The 21,197-nt window shown below is 37.1% G+C and overlaps 1 protein-coding gene and 1 pseudogene across 1 annotated transcript in view; one reads left to right on the top strand and one right to left on the bottom strand.

Moving 5' to 3' along the window:
• Positions 1 to 17,629, top strand: part of UBR3 (ubiquitin protein ligase E3 component n-recognin 3) — a 285,317-nt gene extending 267,688 nt beyond the window's left edge. Inside the window, exons 37-40 of the mRNA XM_017854465.1 lie at positions 6,738 to 6,917; positions 13,263 to 13,472; positions 13,996 to 14,135; positions 15,240 to 17,629. Of these exons, the coding sequence (XP_017709954.1) occupies positions 6,738 to 6,917; positions 13,263 to 13,472; positions 13,996 to 14,135; positions 15,240 to 15,357 (648 nt within the window). The 3' untranslated portion in view covers positions 15,358 to 17,629. The remainder of the gene's footprint in view (positions 1 to 6,737; positions 6,918 to 13,262; positions 13,473 to 13,995; positions 14,136 to 15,239) is intronic.
• On the bottom strand, positions 10,624 to 12,146 carry LOC108516834 (ribosome biogenesis protein NSA2 homolog; annotated as a pseudogene).
• Positions 17,630 to 21,197: the final 3,568 nt, after the last annotated feature.

The raw sequence follows: 21,197 nt of genomic DNA, 5'->3' as shown, positions 1-21,197 counted from the left end.
CCCCCGCGCCCCCGGCCCCGCGAAGGTTGAGGGGGCGGAGGCTGGCAATGGCCCGTCCCTGGCCCGCCGCCGGCCCCGTGAAGGAGAGAGGGAGGAGGAGCCTTGGCAACAGGTGCGAAAATAATCACCTCACCGAGTCCGCGCAGCGCCCTAGTGGCAGCGAGCTTGCGCTGGCAGAGCTGCCCGCCAGGATTGGCCCGCCCCGAGGCGTGGGCGGGGTCGAGCGGAAACCTCTTCTTTCTCTCCCCTCTTACCCCGCCCTCGAGGCCATGTTAGAGAAGGGAAAGTGAAGCTGCGCCGGTTCTTCTGCTCCTTAACTTGAATTAAGCAGACCTGTAGTTAAAATGGGCTTTTCGGGCCTTCAATGCCTAAAGATGATGCTGCACCATTCTGTTGCTTCTTTTGACTGGAAGCTCGTGAGCGAGAGACTACAGAATTGAGTCGCTTCTCTCTCTACCCCTTTTATCCCTAGCGACTTAAGAATCTGGTTAGAGTGGCCCGAATGCATTCTTCCAGGGTGAGGGCAGCTGCGGCACACACCAGCCTCAGTCCCCAGGGTGATCGTCATCTCACGAGAAAAAGCCCATTTGTATTTTCTTTACTATGACACACTTGTTATATAATACGTCTTTTGAAAATATTTGATTTTTTAAAAAGTCATCACCTCATGAGTTTTTGTTTAGAATAATCTGTCACCTTCGTCCAAGTCAAAAACTGAGAAAATTTTATTTTATAAATGTTTCTTGCAGTAGGTTTTTTTCATCTTAGTAACCAACATTTGGACTTAAGGTCTGCTTCATATGAGAGGCCAAGTAATACTGAAATATATCCTATGAGGTCTAGGGGAAAAAAATGTATTTATGTAGATCTTTGTTAATTTTTATTCATTGTTGGGTTTCCTATCATAAGCTGGAAAAATGTTGCTATTTTTCTACCATTGGCAGTTCCCATCTTCCCAGGTTATTTTGTGCATTGCATGTAACAAATTCCCTCTCTCAATAGAGCAAGAAGATACAAAAATTGTAAACGTATATGCACAAAACAACAGTGCTCCAAATTACATAAATAAATGACAGAATTGAAAGAAGAACTAGACAAATCTACAGTTATAGCTGGAGACTTCAATGTGCCTTCTTAGTAATCAATAACAAGTAGAGAGGAAATCAACTAGGATAAAAGAGACCTGAACAACACTATTATGACGTAACTACATCTATAACTTCTCCAACAAACAGTAGAATATATATTATATACAACTACACATGGAATATTGTTCATTAGAATAAACCATATGTCAAGTCGTAAAGTATCAATTTTCAAAGAAGTTATAGAGCATTTTTTTGACCACACAGAATTAAATTAGAAATTAATAACAGAAAATCATCAAATCTGTGATAAGCATCATAATTCTAAGTAATTTGTGGATCAAAGCAGAAATCACAGGGAAATTAGAAAAGATCTTTTTTCTTTTTTTTTTTTTTGAGATGGAGTCTTGCTCATCACCCAGGCTGGAGTGCAGTGGCGTGATCTCGGCTCACTGCAAGCTCCGCCTCCCGGGTTCACGCCATTCTCCTGTCTCAGCCTCCCGAGTAGCTGGGACTACAGGCGCCTGCCAATGCGCCCGGCTAATTTTTTGTATTTTTAGCAGAGACGGGGTTTCACCGTCTTAGCCAGGATGGTCTCGATCTCCTGACCTTGTGATCCACCCGCCTCGGCCTCCCAAAGTGCTGGGATTACAGGCGTGAGCCACCGCGCCCGGCCCTTTTTTTTTTTTTTTGAGACAGCGTTTCCCTCTGTTGCCCAGGCTCAAGTGTAGTGGTGTGATCTCAGCTGACTGCAACCTCTGCTGCCTGGGTTCAAGCAATTCTCCTCCCTCAGAGTCCTGAATAGCTGGGATTACAGGTGCCCAACACCATACCTGGCTAATTTTTTTATTTTTAGTAGAGATGGGGTTTCACCACGTTGGGCAGGCTGGTCTTGAACTCCTGACCTCAAGTGACCCACCCACCTTGACCTCCCCAAGTGCTGGGATTACAGGCGTGAGCCACCTCACCCAGCCTAGAAGATATTTTTAACTGAGTAAAAATGTAAACACAATATACTGAAATTGTGGGATCCAGCTAAAGCAGTTCTTAGAGGGATATTTGTCACTTCAGATACTTTTTTTAAAATAAGAAGGGCCAGGTACAGTGGCTCACGCCTGTAATCCCAGCACTTTGGGAGGCCAAGGAGTTTGAGACCAGCCTGGCCAACATGGTAAAACCCTGTCTCTACTAAAAATACAAACATTAGCCGGGCATGGTGGTGCGCACCTGTAGTCCCAGCTACTCAAGAGGCTGAGGCAGGAGAATCACTTGAACTTGGGAGGCAGAGGTTGCAGTGAGCGGAGATTGCACCACTGCACTCCAGCCTGGGCGACAGAGCGAGACTCTGTCTCAATAAATAAATAAATACATACATACATAAAAATTAAAAAGAAGAAATATCTAAATCATTATCTAAGTTTCTACCATATGAAGCTAGAAATAGAGCAAATTAGACCTAAAGCAAGTAAAAGAAAGGAAATAATAAAAATCAGAACAGAAATCAATGAAGTTGTAATGGCAAAACAGTAGAGAAAATCAATGAGTCCAAAATCTGGTTCTTTGCAAAGGTCTGTAAAATGGATAAACCTAGATGACAGGAGCTCAGCTGAACTGGAAGAGAGCTGATTGATAAGAAAAAAAAAAGGAGGTGGTACAAATTACCAATATCAGGAATGAAAGAGAAGAAGACATCCATATTGAGCCATAAGAGAATATATGGATAACATTTGCCAATAAATTTGACAAGTTAGATAAAATGGATAAATTTCTTGAAAGATACAGATTACTAAAACTGACTCAAGAAATAGAAAATCTGAATATATCTATACCAAGAAAATTAATTTAGTTATCAAATTTATATAATTGTTACTCATCCAGAAAAGAAACATCAAGAACTTTATAGCAACAAAGATAACATTGTGGTAAACTCTATGAGACATTTAAGGAAGAAATTGTACCAATACTCTTGAACCTATCTCAGAAAATAAAGGAAGAAGGAACACTTCTGAACTCAATTTATGAGGCCAGTTTTATCCTGATAATTTGAACCAGGCATTATGAAAAAACCTACAAACCCATGTCTCCCATGAACATAGAAGCAAAAGCCTTCACAAAATATTAGCAATAGAAAGGATAATACACTATAATCAAATGGGTATTTTTCTTTTAGCTTTATTGAGGTATAAGAAATATTTGAGTTATAAATATTAAGGACAAGTAAAAATTATATGTATTTATCATATACAATGTGTAATGTTTTGATATATGTATACATTGTATATGATGACCACAATCAGGCTAATTAACATATTCATCATCTCACATAGTTATGTTTTCTGATGAGAACATTTAAGATCTACTGTTAGCAAATTTCAAGTATACAATACAGTATTATTAAATGTAGTCACCATGCTATATGTTACCTCTCCAGAACTTATTCATCTTATAACAGAGTTTGTATCCTTTGACCAACATCTCCCCATTTCTCCCAGACCCTGGTAACCACCATTCTACTCTGCTTCTACTTTTTAAGATTCCAGTATGAGATCATGCAGTATTTGTCTCTCGGTGACTAGCTTATTTCATTTAACATAGTGTCCTTCAGATTCATTCATGTTGTGACAAATGACAGCATTTCCTTCTTTTCTTAGGTTGAGTAATATTTCATGTGTATACAGTCATCCCTCATTATCTGTAGGGTTCCAGGAACCCCCCCTCCCCTGCAGATACTAAAAGCCTTAGATGTTCAAGTCCCTTACATAAAATAGTGTAGTATTTGTTTATAACATGCACACCCTCCCATATATTTTAAATCATCTCTACCCTAGATTACTTATAATACCTAATATAATATAAATGCTATACAAATAATTATATCGTATTATTTGTATTTTATTTTTTTTAATATTTTTGATGTGTGGCTGGTTGTGGAACTCATGAATACAGAGGGCTATTTTTTTATTCACTCATCCATCAATGGACTCTTAGGTTGATTAATATCTTTGCTATTGTAAGTAATGCTGCATTGAACATGGGCATGACCAAATGGGTTTATCCTGGAATGCACAGTTGGTTTGACAACAAAAGTGAATTAATTTAGTTCGCATATTAATTGGATAAATGGGAGAAAAACCATATGATCATTTCATTTGTCAAAGAAAAGCATTTAGCAAAACCTAATGTCCTTTCATGGTAAAAACACTCACAAAGCTAGGAGTAGAAGGGGATTTTCTCAGCCTGATAAAGAACATATCAAAAACTCTTAGCTAACATCATACTTAATAGTGAAAGACAGGAACAAGATTGGAACAAGACAAGGATGCCTGCTCTCACCACTTTTCAGCATTGTACTAAATTTTCTAGCAAGGCAGGTAGGCAAGAAAAAGAAAAAAAGACATCCAGAATGGAAAGGAAGAGGTGAAACAGTTTCTGTTTGCAAATAAAATGACCTCACCTCTAGAACACCATAAGGAATCTCCAAAGAAACCTGTTAGAGCTAATAAACAAGTTCAGCAAGGTTGTAGGATACAAGATAGATGTACAAAAATTTCATTGTATTTTTATACACTGGCACTGAGCAATCTGAAAATGAAATTAATAATTCAATTTATAATAGGGGTGATGAAAATATTTTGGAATTAGATACTGGCAAGGGTTGCACAATTTCATGAATATACTGAAAACCACTGAATTGTATATATTAAAAGAGTAACATTTATGGTATGTGACTTATACCTAAAATTTTTTCTAGCTGTGTGAAAAAAGACTTGTATCCAGAATATGTCAAAATTCTTTTAACTCAAGTGTAAGAAAACAAAAACCCAACACAAAAGTGGGCAAAATACTTGAATAGATACTTCTTAAGAGAATATATGTGAATGGCCAACAAGTAGATGAAAAGATACTCAACGTCTTTGTTCATTAGAGAAGTACCAATTAATATCACAAGTGATAATACCAAGTGTTGGCGAGGATTTGAAGTCCTAGAAGTGTTATTCACTGTAATGCAAGATGGTATAGTCAATTTGGAAAAAGGTTGGCAGTTTTTAAAAATATTAAGCATATGCTTACTGTACAACCCAGCAGTTCTGCCAAGTATCAGCCAGAAGAAATGAAAACATATGTCTACATTTAGACTTCTAAATGAATGTTCACAATAGCCTAATTCATAGTCAAAACCTGGAAACAACCATCACCAGGTGAATGTATGAACAAAATGTGGTATAACATGAATGAGTCTCAAAATAAGTGAAAGGCCAGGTACAAAAGATTACATCCTGTATGATTTTATTTACATGAAGTTTTTTAAAAAGCCAAAACTATAATAGTAGAAATATCAGTGACTGCTTGGGTCCAAAGAGTAGGGGCCAGGATTGACTGCATAGGAACGTAAGCAAATTTTAAGGCGTGATGGAATTATTCTGAAACTATTGTGCTGGTGGTTGCATGACTATACATTTGCCAAAATTCATTAAACTATACATAAAATGGTTGAATGTTATGGTATATGGATTTATAGATCAGTCAAGTTTTTTAAAATGCCTACTTTGTTAAACTATATAAATGGAAGATTTGTAACTTTATTTCTAGAGATTTGAAAATTAACATCTTTCTCAGTCTGCATATTTTTCTTTTTCATCTGCGTTTCTTCTTTGTAGCATATTTCAGAATTTTGTACTTAATGTCCATAATTAGTTTGGCAGACCTTTGTTGAATGTCTGCTCTGTGCCAAGCGTTAGGAGGACAGAGTTCCTACTTCCAGAGAACTCACAATCTTATGGAGAAGGCAAATTTGTTTTTAAAGTAATTAATAGGAAACATAAATGCAAGAACAGAAGTGTTGACAAGGTATGGAAGAACTAATTATATCTGAATGGAGCTGGGTGGTCTGAGGTTTCATTAAATGGTGTCAGGGAAGGCTTCCCTAGTGAGCTGGAATTTGGAGGATAATAGGAATTGATTCCGTGCACAAGGGAGAGCAGACACATTAGCTTCCTATGTGGTCTTTCGGTTAAATAAAGAGGGTTTGGGGAATATATTTCTGTGTTTATAAGACTAATAAGCTTCTTTAAAAATCAACTTTTAGGATACGAGTTCTTGGTCACTGATATATCTGGTACTTTTATTAGCAAATAGAACTTCGGATTACCTGGCTACTAACAACCCCACCCCCCTTTTTAAAACTAATTTTGTTTCACACTCATTCAAAGTCTAGGCACGTTAATTAGCACTGTCTCTTGTGAATTTCATGTTTTTACTGTTGTTCCTTATCCACACTGACAACCTACACGTTTTAAACCAGAAATAACTTTCTTTTTGCTCCAAATTAACATTTGCTTTCATAGAGTAGCTAGGTTTCATAGAACTATTAGATATGTAACGACTCTATTTAAAAAATAAATATATGAAAGAAGCAGATGACATTTAGGAGTTATATTTCAAAGAGATGTATTTTGAGGATATTTAGATATAACAGCTAGGAACCTTTTTCTCTCTTGTTTCTCCTACTCCCTTCACGTTTTTTCAGTTGACTCAGTTAAGAAAGTTTTCTTATTGTCTCAAAGTAATTGATGAGGATGACCCTTAAAATCTATATAATAGGAAATGTTCTTGATGAAATATTTTGAGAATTTTCTATTTCATATCTAAAAGGAAGAAGAAGAATTTTCAGTTCTTGCCAGCTGCCTGGGACTTCTGCCAACATTTTACCAAACAGAACATCCATTCATCAGTGCCTCCTGTCTGGATTGGCCGGTTCCAGCATTTGATATTATAACTCAGTGGTGTTTTGAGATAAAATCGTTTACTGAAAGACATGCAGAACAAGGAAAGGTATGTTAAAAGAGTTGTACTAACTTGCCACGGTGGTGATATGCTAATAGGTAAGAGAATAATGAAGACTGTTAAATTTTAGGTCATCTGTGTTTGACGGCAATTATAAAACTTGATTAAATTGAAAAAACGGTTTACTTATGTAAATTGCATTTATGAGTATAATGGCAGAAATATTTCAGCTAACAAAGATGAGGCATTAGTCAACACTTTTAGTTTGTTTGGGGTCAGCAGATTTTTATTGAACACCTTAAGTAATCATAGCATTAGACTTGGTAGATACAAAGGAATTATAAGGTAGACAAGGAATTGTGTTTTTGTTTGAAGAACTGACATATTTTTAAAATAAATTGGACTAGCAGATCTAAAAGGTCATGTCTTTAACTTTAAAATTTGTTGGGCCTATGCTACTGGCTCAGCTAGTGAAAGGGGTTGTATTGAAGATGAATAGAGTGGGGACAGCAGTGAGTGGCTGTGTATGTCATGGTTGGAGGCTCAGAATTCTAGAACTACAGTTTTTTTAAAATTGAATAACGTGATGAAAGTAGTATTTTGGGGAGTAATTCTGGTGTCTTTTTGGTGGATAAATTAAGGATAAAGGGAAGCCAGAAAATATTTAGGTGGTGAAGAAAATCTAGACTATTTTTCTGATTGTAAAACTTGGAAAGTAACCAATATAAGAGACATTTGAGAAAAAGATAGGACTTGCTGACCAGATGTACATGACTTTAACTTGAACTCCAATCATTAGGAGAGTAGTATCTAGTATATATAGCTACAGTAGGAACGTGCCGTTGCTTAAACACCACTGATGATGCCCCATTGCCTATGGAAGAAGGTACAGACTCCTTGCATGGCATTCAAGGATCTTCACCATCTTGCTTGCCTTTCCATCTCATTGTATACCCCTCCTCTGCCATTACCTTGCTCAAATCACAAAAGCATATATCATAAGTATGCTATATATTTTTAAACTTCTAGAACATTACTTATTGCTGTTACTAAAGCAACCTTCCTACCCTTCTGTTGAATTAATAATCACTGTTTGCTAAGTAACATTTACCTTTGCTAAGATAAATGTGACTTCCTCCGTGAAGATTTGTCTGATAGTCCATCTTCCTTACATCCTAATCGCTTTTTTCCCTGTTGTTCTATAAGGCTGTACTTTTGTGACTGTCTCTAACAGTTGCCATGTTTATTACATTTGTTTCTTTAATGTGTCTGAATGCGGGCTCCATGAAGCAGAAATTGTTTCTTACTTATCCCCAGTTTCTAGAAAGTGTCTCATGTAGACTAGTCACCTAATAAATATTTGTGGAACAATTAAGTTGTGGGGTGGTGTCATTGGCAGAAATAGAACTTATGAAAGGGGAGCCAAGTTTCAGGGAAAATGAGAATTTTAATTTTGAACATCAAAAGGACAATAAAAAAATAATATTTCAGATGGATATGTCAGACTAGATTTCATTTTTAAAACATTGAAATGAATAATAAAAGCAAGATAAGCATAAGTTATAAATGTCTCTGCTTTTGTTCTTTTCCGTTTTTTGCTGAAATCCTTAAAAAGATGCTATCTCATTTTATACCCTTTTTTTAAAAAAAAAAAGGAAAGGGAAATTCAAGAAGTTAACTGAATCTTGCATATTACATATACAAATATCTTCCTGTCTAATAATTTCTTTATTCACAGAGCATATGGCAATAATTTGACATCATACTTTGATGTCTGAAAACCTATGCAGAATGACATGGAGTAAGAGATGGGTATAATTGTAGAACCAAGGCAGGGAAAAAAGTAATGAGCACACCCAGAGTTTTTTTGTCTTCATATGAGCCATAGGTTAAAATCAAGCCTACATTTTAGATGAATGATTATTGGTATGTATGCTGATGGAAAACAGTAATTTATCATTTTAAAATGTTTAATCTTTTTTATATAATTAGGTGATAATTATTTTAGAGGCAGTGTAGTAGACATTTATTAATTTATGCTAACGCAGAATTTTTGCCAGTTATGTAAGTGCACCACCATTTGACCTGCATCCCCACTTGTGTCCCTGCTCCACTCTTGTGTTCCTAGCCCTGATCCTGACCCCTAGGTCAACCTCAGGAAGGTTAATCTGTATAGAGAGACCTAGCAGGGTAAATGATGACAGGAGCTGTGTAGTCCAACAGCACTACCCTTGAAAAACTGTCTGTGAATTACTACTTCTGAATTTTTGTATCAGTTAAGATTCTTTGTTCAGAAACAACAAAATCCAGTTCTGATTTAAAATAAGGAAAACCAAAGCAAACTATGACAGAAAAAAAAAACAAAACATTCATTGGAAGCATACTTGGTAATGTGCAGAATTAAAGAGCTTAACTGTCATCGCTTGGGAAGGAGAGAAACCACAAAGATCTCTGGTCTGTTTTCTCTGAAGTGCTGCCACCAGATAACTAAGCTTCAACCATTTTCCTTCCATCCGTTTGCATGCTCAAGGTTCAGATTCCTGGGAGAGAGAAGCTGGGTGGCCTAACTCTTGTAATACATATACCCTAGTGGTGGGGCAGGATCTTGTGTTGGGGGCAGCCCCATCAGAACTGTATGGAGCAAGAGCAGAGGTTATTTTCCAAAAGAACTTATAATGTTATTAACATAAGAAAGCAGCAAAGGATGCTAGGACGATTTAAAAAACAAACTGGTGGCCCACTACTTTCACATCTTACCTGCCTGGCACATACACACCCTTCTTCTCATTCACAGAATTTCACTTCTGCTGTTCAAAATGATGTAACCATTTTACTTATGACTGCAAATGCATCTGTGACTTTCCCAAATAAGCAACCTGTTGTCACATATAGTCCTTACATCATCAGGCCTCTCTGCATCCAGTAGCTCTGAGAGATGTCCATTGTTCCTGTCATTTGTTGTACTCACACCCAGATGGTCTGGAACATTTTAATTAGTACCTACTCACACTGAATTCAATAGTAAGAGAATGAAAATGTTGCAAAGATATATGACACAGTAAGCAAGATTTGCAAGTAGTCATAAAGCTGCAGCTAATATACAAATATGTATGACTTTATTCTTTTACCATCCATGATCCAGCACACCTCACCTGATTGGATTTGTTTGAGCAAGGATGTGATACCAAACTTTATTCTGAGAGGGCTGAGCTTCTGGTGATTGATTGGTCATGTCTTGTTTCTATAAGGCTGTAATCATTCTGTGTTAAATTTCTGCCTTTCAAGCTTGGTCTGTGGTCGGGGTGGCAGTAGGCATTTTTAAATTCCAAAATATTGCTCTACCAATTGTATGGCAACATTTTTATTCTTCTTGATAGTCATGGTCAGTCCCTCCAGGCAATGCGATAAGCTATCCTTGTGATGTGGATGGCATATACCACAAATGTTCCTAGTGGTCTAAGGAACATAGAATGGTCAGATGACATTTAGTTTCTAATTCAGTATAACCAGTGTTATAAACTGTACTAGAGGATAGATAGTACATAGCTCCCTTAGCCTGTAAATCCACAGAAGAGTCCAGAATAGCAGTGAAGCAGAAATTTGAGACCAAATTTTTTTTTCCATTTTAATGTTTACAATTTAATAAATCTCTTGATTGCAGACATGTAAAGCTGTTTGGTAGTATTCAGAAACATCACAGTAATGGCAAGTTTTTCAATTGGTGTGTAGTCTTCAATAAATATCTATGAAACTGTCAAACCAGTATGACTGTATTTATACCTCCATAATTTTCAGGATTGTTGGTAACCAGAGTATATTTTCCCCAAATAACCTTGCCTCCTTCTGTCACAAGGCCCAACTCACTCATGTTTACCTCAGTAACAGTACCTTTGGCAATAACACCCAAAGTTATATACATTGGGAATGAAGGACTCTTCTTTACACCAAGTATTGTTAGGCAAAAGGTGGCTCTCAGTTCAGGATTGTTACAGGGGCTTTCTTGAAACGCAAGCCCATTGGCCTGATGAATGTTCCATAGATACATAGTTTTCTTGTAAAGCCATCTCCAACAAAGTAGAGTTTAGTAACCATCCTCTTCCATGCCTTCTTCTTTCTCTTTCCTGTTGGAATAACTTTTTTTTCTCTTTTTTTTGAGACACAGTCTCGCTCTGTTGCCCAGGCTTGAGCGCAGTAGAGCAATCTTGGCTTACTGCAACTCTTACCTCCCAGGTTCAAGTGATTTTCCTGCCTCGGCCTCCTGAATAGCTGGGATTACAGGCGCCTGCCACTATGCCCAGCTAATTTTTGTATTTTTAGTAAAGACAGGGTTTCACCATGTTGCCCAGGCTGGTCTTGAACTCCTGACCTCAAATGATCTGCCTACCTTGGCCTCCCACAGTTCTGGGATTACAGGCATGAGCCACTGCACCTGGCCCTGTTGAAGTAACTTTTAACACTTCTGTTTCTCCCTAGGCAGGTACTTTTAGACAGAGGGACTTTACATTTTCCCGCTTTCTCTTTTCATTTCTGCTTAATCATACTGGAAAGTACGTTAGCTCGAGGTTGTCCCTCTCTGTCCAGCAGATAGGCAGGTACTGCTCCCTGTGGAGTCTTTTTTTTTGTTTGGTGCTTCTTTTTTCATGCATCTTGATAGTCTTTTTCATTTGTATTTTCTCAGCATGGTGCTGTTTAAGATAAAGCTTAGCCTTCAGACCAGTCATTTTGTTTGCCTTCTTTGAATGTTCATAAGCCTCTCAACTTTCCTTCTTTCCTTTTCTCATGGTAATCCAAATGATATCCATTAGCATTCACAGTGTAATTCAATATATTTGTTCTGTGGCATGGCACAGGCACAGCCCCTGGGGTGTGAAAATTCTCTCAATTTTTGGGTCTCTTGTGAAAATTCTCTCAATTTTTGGGTCTCAGAGACCCACGAGCAAACTCCACACAGGCCGCAACAGGAAAGGCAAGACCGAATTTTAGGTGTAATCATGAGAGTTGCTACAACTGTTAAATACTTTCCACCTCTTATTTACCATACATATGTATTCCAGTTGTGAGAAAGGTCACCCATATATACTGGCTGCTGTGTAGAGCATACACATTCTGTAGGTGTTTTCTTCCAGCTGGTGCCATCTAAAAATTTGTAAATTTCATTAATTTCATAATTTTTATGGCACTGAAAAAAAGTTTTGTAGTTCATGATTTAAAATACCACTGCTTTTTTCAGATGATTGAGTATATGTTAAGATCAGTGAATTCCATGGACATCCACCTGTTGCCTTACATCTCTCTTAATGAGGGAAATTATTGGAGGTAATGTGCTATGGGCTACTGGATAACATGCAGCCTAACCTATAATAAGTGTCAAGTTCAATGAGGACAAATTGTTATCCCTTCCCTTTAATGGAAGGGTTCCACTGTAATCAACTCATTTCAGAATGTGCCATCCTTGGGGTCCAGGGTTGGGCACTGAGTATTGGCAAATGATGTATTGTATACTGTTCTTATAATTGCTTCCATGGACACTTTATCCATTAACTTGTTGATGAGGAACAAGCTAGCTTAGTTACTCCACTGATTTAGGTAGATTATGGCTGCATGTAGGTAACGTGATGTGATCTCCATTTAAATTGACTATTACTTACAGTTTCTTAAGGTGATAGACTCACACTACATTTTATCTGTTTTAAGTGTGAATGGAGTAGCATCTAGAAAATTTTATGCTGTTGCCAGTATTTTATGCAGCTGCAAATAGTTAATAAAGCATACCCTTCAGGGAAATTTAACTAACTTGAAAATTTTTTTATTCTTAAAGCAAGAAATGTATGAAAAGAATGCTAACCCAGCACTTAAACGGATATAAAAGATCTTAACAGCTTGAGGTGTAATGAATTGTACATATTCTAGGAAAGAGATTCTACATTATAAAGTATTAAAGTAGAAAAAATGAGTTATAACCATGATCTCCCCTAAAGAAAAAGCTAAAGAATTGTTTGAGAGTGGTCAAAACTTGGTTTTAAAAAATATGTAACTTTTAAAAACCTTTGCACTATGCATGTTTAAAGTCAAATACAATTAGATGTATTTTCCCTGCATGCTTAGAGATGGTGTTTTTCTTTTAAAGTAATAACAAGTTTAAATGTTTTAGGTTGCTTAATCTAAAAAATTAAATTATATTGTAATTGGAAACAATGATACATTAAAATAGATAATGGTAACTGTTGAACTACTATTTTAGTCATGTATAAACTGGAAATGAGAGGAGTGTTAATGAAGAAAATAAGCCACATTCTTGGAGGCAGATTTTCTTTCCGTAAAAATACCTTTAAAAAATATATTGTGTTAGTGACTTAAATACATAAAACTAATGAATATTTTTGGATGTTTTAGGCCTTGCTTATCCAAGAGTCAAAATGGAAATTACCACACCTACTACAGTTGCCTGAGAATTATAACACCATTTTTCAGTACTACCACAGAAAAACCTGTAGTGTCTGCACCAAGGTTCCTAAAGATCCTGCTGTTTGCCTTGTGTGTGGTACTTTTGTATGCCTGAAAGGACTTTGCTGCAAGCAACAAAGTTACTGTGAATGTGTATTGGTAAGCAATAATAGATAATACAAAATTTATGAAAACATAGATCTCATAGCACAAGGAAAATATGGTCAAGCCAGCTCTTCATATTTAACCACTCTTTGAATTAAGTATATAATACATACAGGGATTGTGTGTCTTGTAATCCAGTAGAACAGTAAAAAAAGAAAGTCTCTGAGGTTTTAAGTGAGTAAATCCTTCCTTAAGTACAATTCTAGTTCTCCTTTCACCTACTATCCTTTAATGGTATATACTTGGGAATGTGCTGTGAAACAAAAGTCGTCTGTGCTGTTGGAGATACTAGACTCTGAATTAGATTGGCTCTTAATTGCTTTACTAGATATTCCTTACCCAAATTCCTCTTAATGTATTAATAATAAAGTGTTAGGAATGGAGTTATAAGTTTAACTTAAATGAAATCTTACTATTTTTAAATCACTGTATTATTTAGAAGGCATTAAGATATTCTTGATTTTATTATAAAGCCTATTTGATTATGAAGTTCATTAATATATTTTTAATTTTTTAGCATTCTCAGAACTGTGGTGCAGGAACAGGTATTTTCCTTTTGATCAATGCATCGGTAATTATCATCATTCGAGGTCACCGCTTCTGCCTCTGGGGTTCCGTGTATTTGGATGCTCATGGAGAGGAAGACCGGGATCTTAGGTGAGATGTTCATGGATATATCCTGGTGTTTTATTGAAATTTGGTCAGTGAAAACCAATATGCTATTCCTGGCTTTGTAATTACAATTTTTTTAATATTAAGAAATTCTTGCCAGGCGCGGTGGCTCACACCTGTAATCCCAGCACTTTGGGAGGCCGAGGCAGGTGAATCACGTTAGGTCAGGAGTTCAAGACCAGCCTGACCAACATGGAGAAACCCCCTCTCTACTAAAAATACAAAATTAGCTGGGGTGGTGGCACATGCCTGTAATCCCAGCTACTTGGGAGGCTGAGGCAGGAGAATCGCTTGAACCCGGGAGGCGGAGGTTGCGGTGAGCCGAGATGGCGCCATTGCACTCCAGCATGGGCAAAAAGAGCGAAACCGTCTCAAAAAAAAAAAAAAAGAAAGAAAGAAATTCTGACTGTCATTAATTCAGAGCTATTTCTAGTTTTTGAGATATTGTCCCTATCAATATATTGAGGGAACATGAAATAAACCAAATTACCATGTGAGGTTTTTGCCACGAAGAATCTGTTGGCCAGGCCCAGTGGCTCACACCTGTAATCTCAGCACTTTAGGAGGCTGAAGCAGGAGGATTGCTTGAGCCCAGGAGTTTGAGAACAGCCTGGGCAACATAGTGAGACCTCATCTCTACAAAATAAATAAATAAATAAATAAATAAATAAATAAATAAATAAATAAATAAGCCAGGTGTGGTGGTATATGCCTGTGGTCCCAGCAACTCGGGAGGAGTTGGAAGGATCGCTTGAGCCCGGCAGGTGGAGGTTGCAGTGAGCTGTGATCGCGCCACTGCACTCCAGCCTGGGTGACAGAGCGAGACGCTGTCTCAAAAAATAAATGAATAAATAAAAGATAAAAAAATAAAAAAGGAGGCAGACATGGTGGTGAGCACCTGTAATCCCAGCTACTCGAGAGGCTGAGACAGAATTGCTTGAACCCAGGAGGTGGAGGTTGCAGTGAGCTGAGATTGCTCCACTGCAAGAGACTGTCTCAAAAAAAAAAAAAAAAAAAAAGAATAAGAAAGAAATGCAAGTGAAATCTTCCTTGTATGATATTAATACTTTTTTTTTCTTTTTATTCTAGGCGAGGCAAACCTCTCTACATTTGTAAGGAAAGATACAAAGTTCTTGAGCAACAGTGGATTTCTCATACTTTTGATCACATCAATAAAAGATGGGGTCCACATTACAATGGGCTGTGACTCTCCACCTCAGCATTGCATCATATCATCATTTTCGCTACAAATTTATTTTTCAACAATAAGCTTTAACTTAATTTGGGGGATTAACACTTTTGCTGAGGGAGAAAAAGAAAACATACGTTATGAAGCCTTTCCAAAATTAGGTGCTTGGTAATCACATTAATGGTATAATAATTTAATATCTGGAAAACATTAATAACAAGTTAAATTATTCTTTAGTGGTCATTTTTTAAGTGCACAACTAATAAGAAGCACAACTTGTTCACAAATTCATTCAGAAATGATTCTCCCAACAATGCATATCAACTATTCATTGATACTTAGAGTGGGTGTGATTTATTTGACATTTTACTGCTTCTTTCTGTCTGTGTTTTAATTTGCATCTGCTAAGCATAATGCATCTTTTTTCCTCTGCCATTCTTGTGTTGATTTGAGAATTTTTCTGTATGTAATTAGAAAAAAATGTAAAACATGATTTATGTGAAATATTGTATAGTAAAAGTTGGTCTAATAGTAGAACTTTAAAATTTTTTCTTATTGTGAGGAATCTGTTAAAAGTTTAAGGCTTTGCTGAAAACTGAATTCATTCTCAGGAATTTCATAAATCTTCTCCCCAGGTAAATAATTGAAATAGCTGTAAAATAAGTAGATAGCTGCTGTTAATATAATACAGTACATTTTGGGGGGCATATGTGTGGTTGGGGGGTCCTTAAAAATCAAAATTTGCCATTTCAAGTTGGATGAATTACTAGAGGTAATAACAAATCTTACTATAAAATCAAGAGGTACATACATTGGGCAGATGTTGATTCTGTGCATGCCCACCTTTTATTACCAAACAAGGTTTTGTTTATATGATTGTATTAGAAATGCTCAGACTTCCCCAGAAATGAACCATAAGTTTTGGAACTTTCTTTCAGCTCAAGAGGTTCAGCTATATTGTATTTGTGCAGTGTAATCACTGCTATTTCTGCTTGGTTTCCTAAAAGGAAAAAAAAAAGGCGCAGTGGTGATGACTCTCATGAATGAGCCTTGCTTCTGCATTCTTCTTAGAAACTGCTGTGAAAACAATTTATGTTTGCAGGGTTTAAAATCAGTAAAATGGGAATGATTGAGCTAAAACCCACTCTATGAGAAGGAAAATTACTGAAAAGCATGTGATATATTGCTACAAAGATTTTTTTTCCTAAATGATTCAGTAATTGAGTATTTAACATATAGTGCTATCAAATCAAGCTATCCCTGGTACTTTTGACTGGCTTGTTATATAAAATTACATTTTACACGTAAAATAAACTAAACAAATCTAATGATAAAGTATAAAATGTCAGATCCATGTTCTAAAAGTGTTTGTAATGATATGACATTACAAGAGTATAAAAATGGATATTAAATGATGGCCTTGCATTAAAATATGGAAAGCAAAGCAGTACATATTCAAATGTATTCAAAAGTCAAAAAAATTACCTATAGTTCTACAATAAAATACATGGAAATAGCTTGCTATTTTTATATACATTTCCAAAATATTAAGATAACTTTCTGTAAGACTCAAATGATTCTGTTTGACTAAATAGCTGTCCTTTCCAACACATTGCTACTTTTTTAAATACTGTATCATAAGTTCAGCCTGTCATACTTTTTGCATTGATCATTATGAATACCAGACCATTTGTAAGTGTGGTTGAAGAGCAAAATGCTAATTTACATCTCTAGTAAATACTGTTACAGGATTCATGAACTTGAATAATTCTGCAGTTTGAAACTCTGATGCTATATATACATGGTATAATGTATTCAGACTTTGATTACTACTTATTTAAAATGGAATGTTTTATGGTTGTGCATATGGATGTGAAGTGAAAATATTAGCCTTAACTTTAAAATTTGGGTGTTTGATAGTGTTTATTTTGATATTGGTGAATTAGTCACCAGTAAATTTTAAAAAAGCACTTGGTTGAAAATTGTACTTGAATACATACATGCATGCTGCTAAACTAGAACTTTAATTTTTCCCCATAACTTTTATAAGTCCCATTTATAAACCCACTTTTAAAAATAACAGGTCCAAGTTAGAGTGATGTGTGTATATTATTCAAAAAATGTACTGGTGTGATATCTTGTATGAATGATCATTTAAATACAGTACATTACTGTAGAAGCTAAATTGATCTTTATAATTAAGCAGAAATTACAAAACTAGGAATAATCAACATTGTAAGATATGTTAATAAAAACCTGCTGTCATTTGGTTTGTGAAAGGTCCTTAAAATGTTTACTGCTTACATGTTTTTTTCCCCCAAAGATATTGACAGTAATATATGTGAGTGAACATGGCTGAAAAGATCAAAGCATAACATAATTAGTAGTTGCTTTAGGGTGGAGTAAGTGTGTAAAGGGTTTGCTTTGCCTTTTTTTTATTTGCAGAGCTAGTTCTTGCTTCTTCAGTCCTTGTCTCATAATCAGTGCACAGTCTTTGCTAAGTGTGTGTGTTTGGTAGGGGGAGAAGGAAATGAGTATGTAGATCTGAGGAACACGGCTGCTGTGGTCTGTGTTCTTTTCTCAAAGTTCCCAGCCAGACTTCAGAAATATTTAGTGCTTTAGGAGAATGTTTATTTTGAGTGGTTTGCATTCTTGTTTGAATTGACAGTCCTCACCCCTACCTCTCCATCCTGAAGCTCACCAGCCATCTATCAGCTAGCAGTCCGTTTCTCTTCAGACCTTTCTGTTTTATGTATTCCAATATTTAGTGATTTCTGTGACTTAGAAAAGATGCTGACTAAAAGCACTGAAGGCTTAGAGGAAACAGCAGTATGGGAGGAGATATGGTCTAAGACTCTCTGTATTATCTCCAGGATTCTAATTGCTGACTCTCAAATGGCTGTTGGTGGCTTATATTTGAGATCATATTTGGGGTTGAGGGGGCACAAAGCATGGTTTTAACCACTAGAATCAAATCGCCAAGAGAAGATGAATTCATTGGTGAGGATGCCTGATAATTGATGATTGTGGGAGAGCAGATGACTCATGACTGTGTCTCAGTCCCATTCACAGCACATAGTTCTTTCCTCTGCCTTATGATCTGGCTAGATAATATTAAGCACCGCTTAGTTCAGCAGGGATGAGTTGGAGTGGGCAAAACAGCAACACGATCACTTCTCTATTTATGACACTTCAGCCTCTCTATTAATTAGGCATATCAGGTATGGAAGAGCTATGACCTGCCATCTTAGTATACAGTAATCTACAAGCAGTGGAATGAATGTGACTTCAGCTGATGCAACACAGTGAAAGCACACAGTAGAACCTTGTGTAGAGCTGCCTTTGTGCAAGTTAAATTAATGTAAGATGTGACAGTACCAAAATCAGTGAGGTAGAGTCCAAGAACAGACCAGAAGGAGTGGGGTCAAAAGCACAGATAAAAGCTTCAGGTTTAGGGTAAAGATATAGAGAAAAGGAAAGAAAGTCTAGAGCAAAAAAGAGGATTTGTGTCTTATCCTCTCTTGGTGACAAAGGAGCAGGATCATGTACCAAGAGTGAACAGGCCTAGCATATCTGGGAGCTTGAGATAAGTGGCAAAAGCTTAGACATATGCTAGGAGAGAGAACAGGCCAGAAATAAGGGGAAGTACCACTGAAGTTATATTCACAACTGAGTGGGGTTAGAAAACCTAAGTTTAATGGAGCCAGTTAGAAAGATTCTGTAACTTTATGGAGCTCCTGAGTTGAGCAGCTTAGGACCTGAAGGATAGAAATTAGACTGCTAAATTAACTGGGGATTGGACAGATATAGTATGTAAAGGGTACATTATAAGTTGATAAGAGAATTCGGGGTGCTGGTTCAAATGAGTGTGGGGTTCATGTTGGATTTGTAGGATAAATTGAGGGGCGTAGGATTAGAAGTCACAGTAAGATTTAATAAGACAATGAAATCTTTCAAAGTTTTCTTTTGAAATGATGCAAAATAGCTTCATTGTTGAAGCATTTAAATTCATTTATTTAGTAAATACTTACTGAGCTCCTCCTGTGTACCAAGCGCTGTGATAAATACTGGAAATACAGTGGAAAAGAAGTCAGATAGTCCCTTCTCTCACCTCGCTTTCTATATGATTAATGTTACAAATGGTATGTGTGTTTGGAGAAGTAGAGTAGAAGGTGCTATAGATGGACCCTCTAAACCAGACTTGAGTGTATGAGGAGGCTTCCAGTGGGGAGAGATGATGATCCCTAAATATTATGTAGGCGTTATCTGGGTGAAACAGGTGTGGAGAATAGTGATTCAGGCAGGCATAGAGAATATTGTTTGCAAAGAGTGGAGAGAGCACTTGTGGATGTGAACGGGAATCATTTTGACTGTAAGCATACGTGCTTTTGAGAGGTAAAATCTAAATTACAAAGAGTTTTGTAAGCCATGCTGAGGGTTTTAGACTTTTTAAGAGAGCAATGGGAAGCCATTTTAGGGCTTTAGATAGTAGAGTTTTTTAGATTTGCATTAGAAAAGTCAACCTGGCTGCACCCTGGAGAAAAATCCACCAGTGGGGAAACCTGCCAGGTGTCTGTTGAAAGACTCCAGATACAACATGATAGTTGGCTCAAGTAGGGGAGATGTGGTGGGGACAGAAAGATGTGGACAGTATCTGAAGAGAGTGGACAGAATGCAGCAACGTAAGGGACAGCCAAGAATATTGAGTGCCTAAGGTGTGCCAGATACTAAAGTAAGTTCTAGGGATCCCACGTTGAACAAGACAGAAAGGGTCAGTGTCTGCTTACAGTCTGATGGAAAACAACACTGATTATGTCATTACAGTTCAACAGGATGTTATCAGCAAATTAGGCTATGGGAATCAATAGACTCATTTAGTTTGGGAAGTTCACAGAAGGTTATGTGGAATAAATGATGTTTAAGCCGAGACCTGCCTGAAAAAAAAGTAGAGGTGAGCTAAGTGAAGGAGGGAATGGGGGAGGGCATTCTGAAGAGTGCAGCACATAGACCCTGAAATAAGAATAAGCAGGGTTGCACTCAGGAAACTGAAGGAAGTACAGTATGGTTGAAGCACAGAAAGCAGAAGAGCATTGGTAAGAGCTGGTGCAGGAACAATAGGTGGGAATCAGATCCTGGCTGCTTGAGTAATGTTACGGATGTTGGGCTTTGTGTCCTTTATTTTGGTTATTGCCTAGAGCAGAGGTCAGCAAACCTTTTCTATTTTGGTTGTTGCCTCAGTTTAGAGCAGAGGTAAGCAAACCTTTTCTGTAAAGGGCCAGATGGTTTCCGTCACAACTATTAATCTCTGCCATTATAATACAGACGCATCCTAGACATACACACACACACACCTACGTATATATACACATATATATGCATATGGATGTGTATGTGTGTGTGTGAATGGGCATGGCTGTGTTCCAATAAGACTTAGGTACAAAAGCAGGCTGTAGGTCAAGAGAATGAGAGGAGGGTAACAGGAACATTTGGAAAAACCCTTCAGGAGGGTAACTCAGTAGCCAGAGGAGAGATGAGGATGGTGTATGGTGTATACTAGGGCAGTGACAGAAACGACTTATGCTCTGGCCTAATGGTTGGTCGTGTTATTTCATGAGCTACAATCAACTTTATCCAGGTATAAAGTTGAAAGTGATGTGTACAGATTTTGACCAGTTGAAAGTGAGACTTTTTGTGAGTCATCCAAATGGGGATGTGATAATTGATGGGGATGTGATAACTGATGGGTTTGAAGGGTAGTAGATGCTCAGAGGAGTCATCACCAACAAATTGTAACTGAAGCCATGGGAATGGCTCTCATCCAGAGAGAAAAGGGCCTGTGGTAAGATCCTTAAATACTA

This window comes from Rhinopithecus bieti, unplaced genomic scaffold (assembly GCF_001698545.2).
Source record: "Rhinopithecus bieti isolate Rb0 unplaced genomic scaffold, ASM169854v2 scaffold_37314, whole genome shotgun sequence".
NCBI lineage: Eukaryota > Metazoa > Chordata > Mammalia > Primates > Cercopithecidae > Rhinopithecus > Rhinopithecus bieti.
This window is presented reverse-complemented; position numbering and strand designations above follow the sequence as displayed.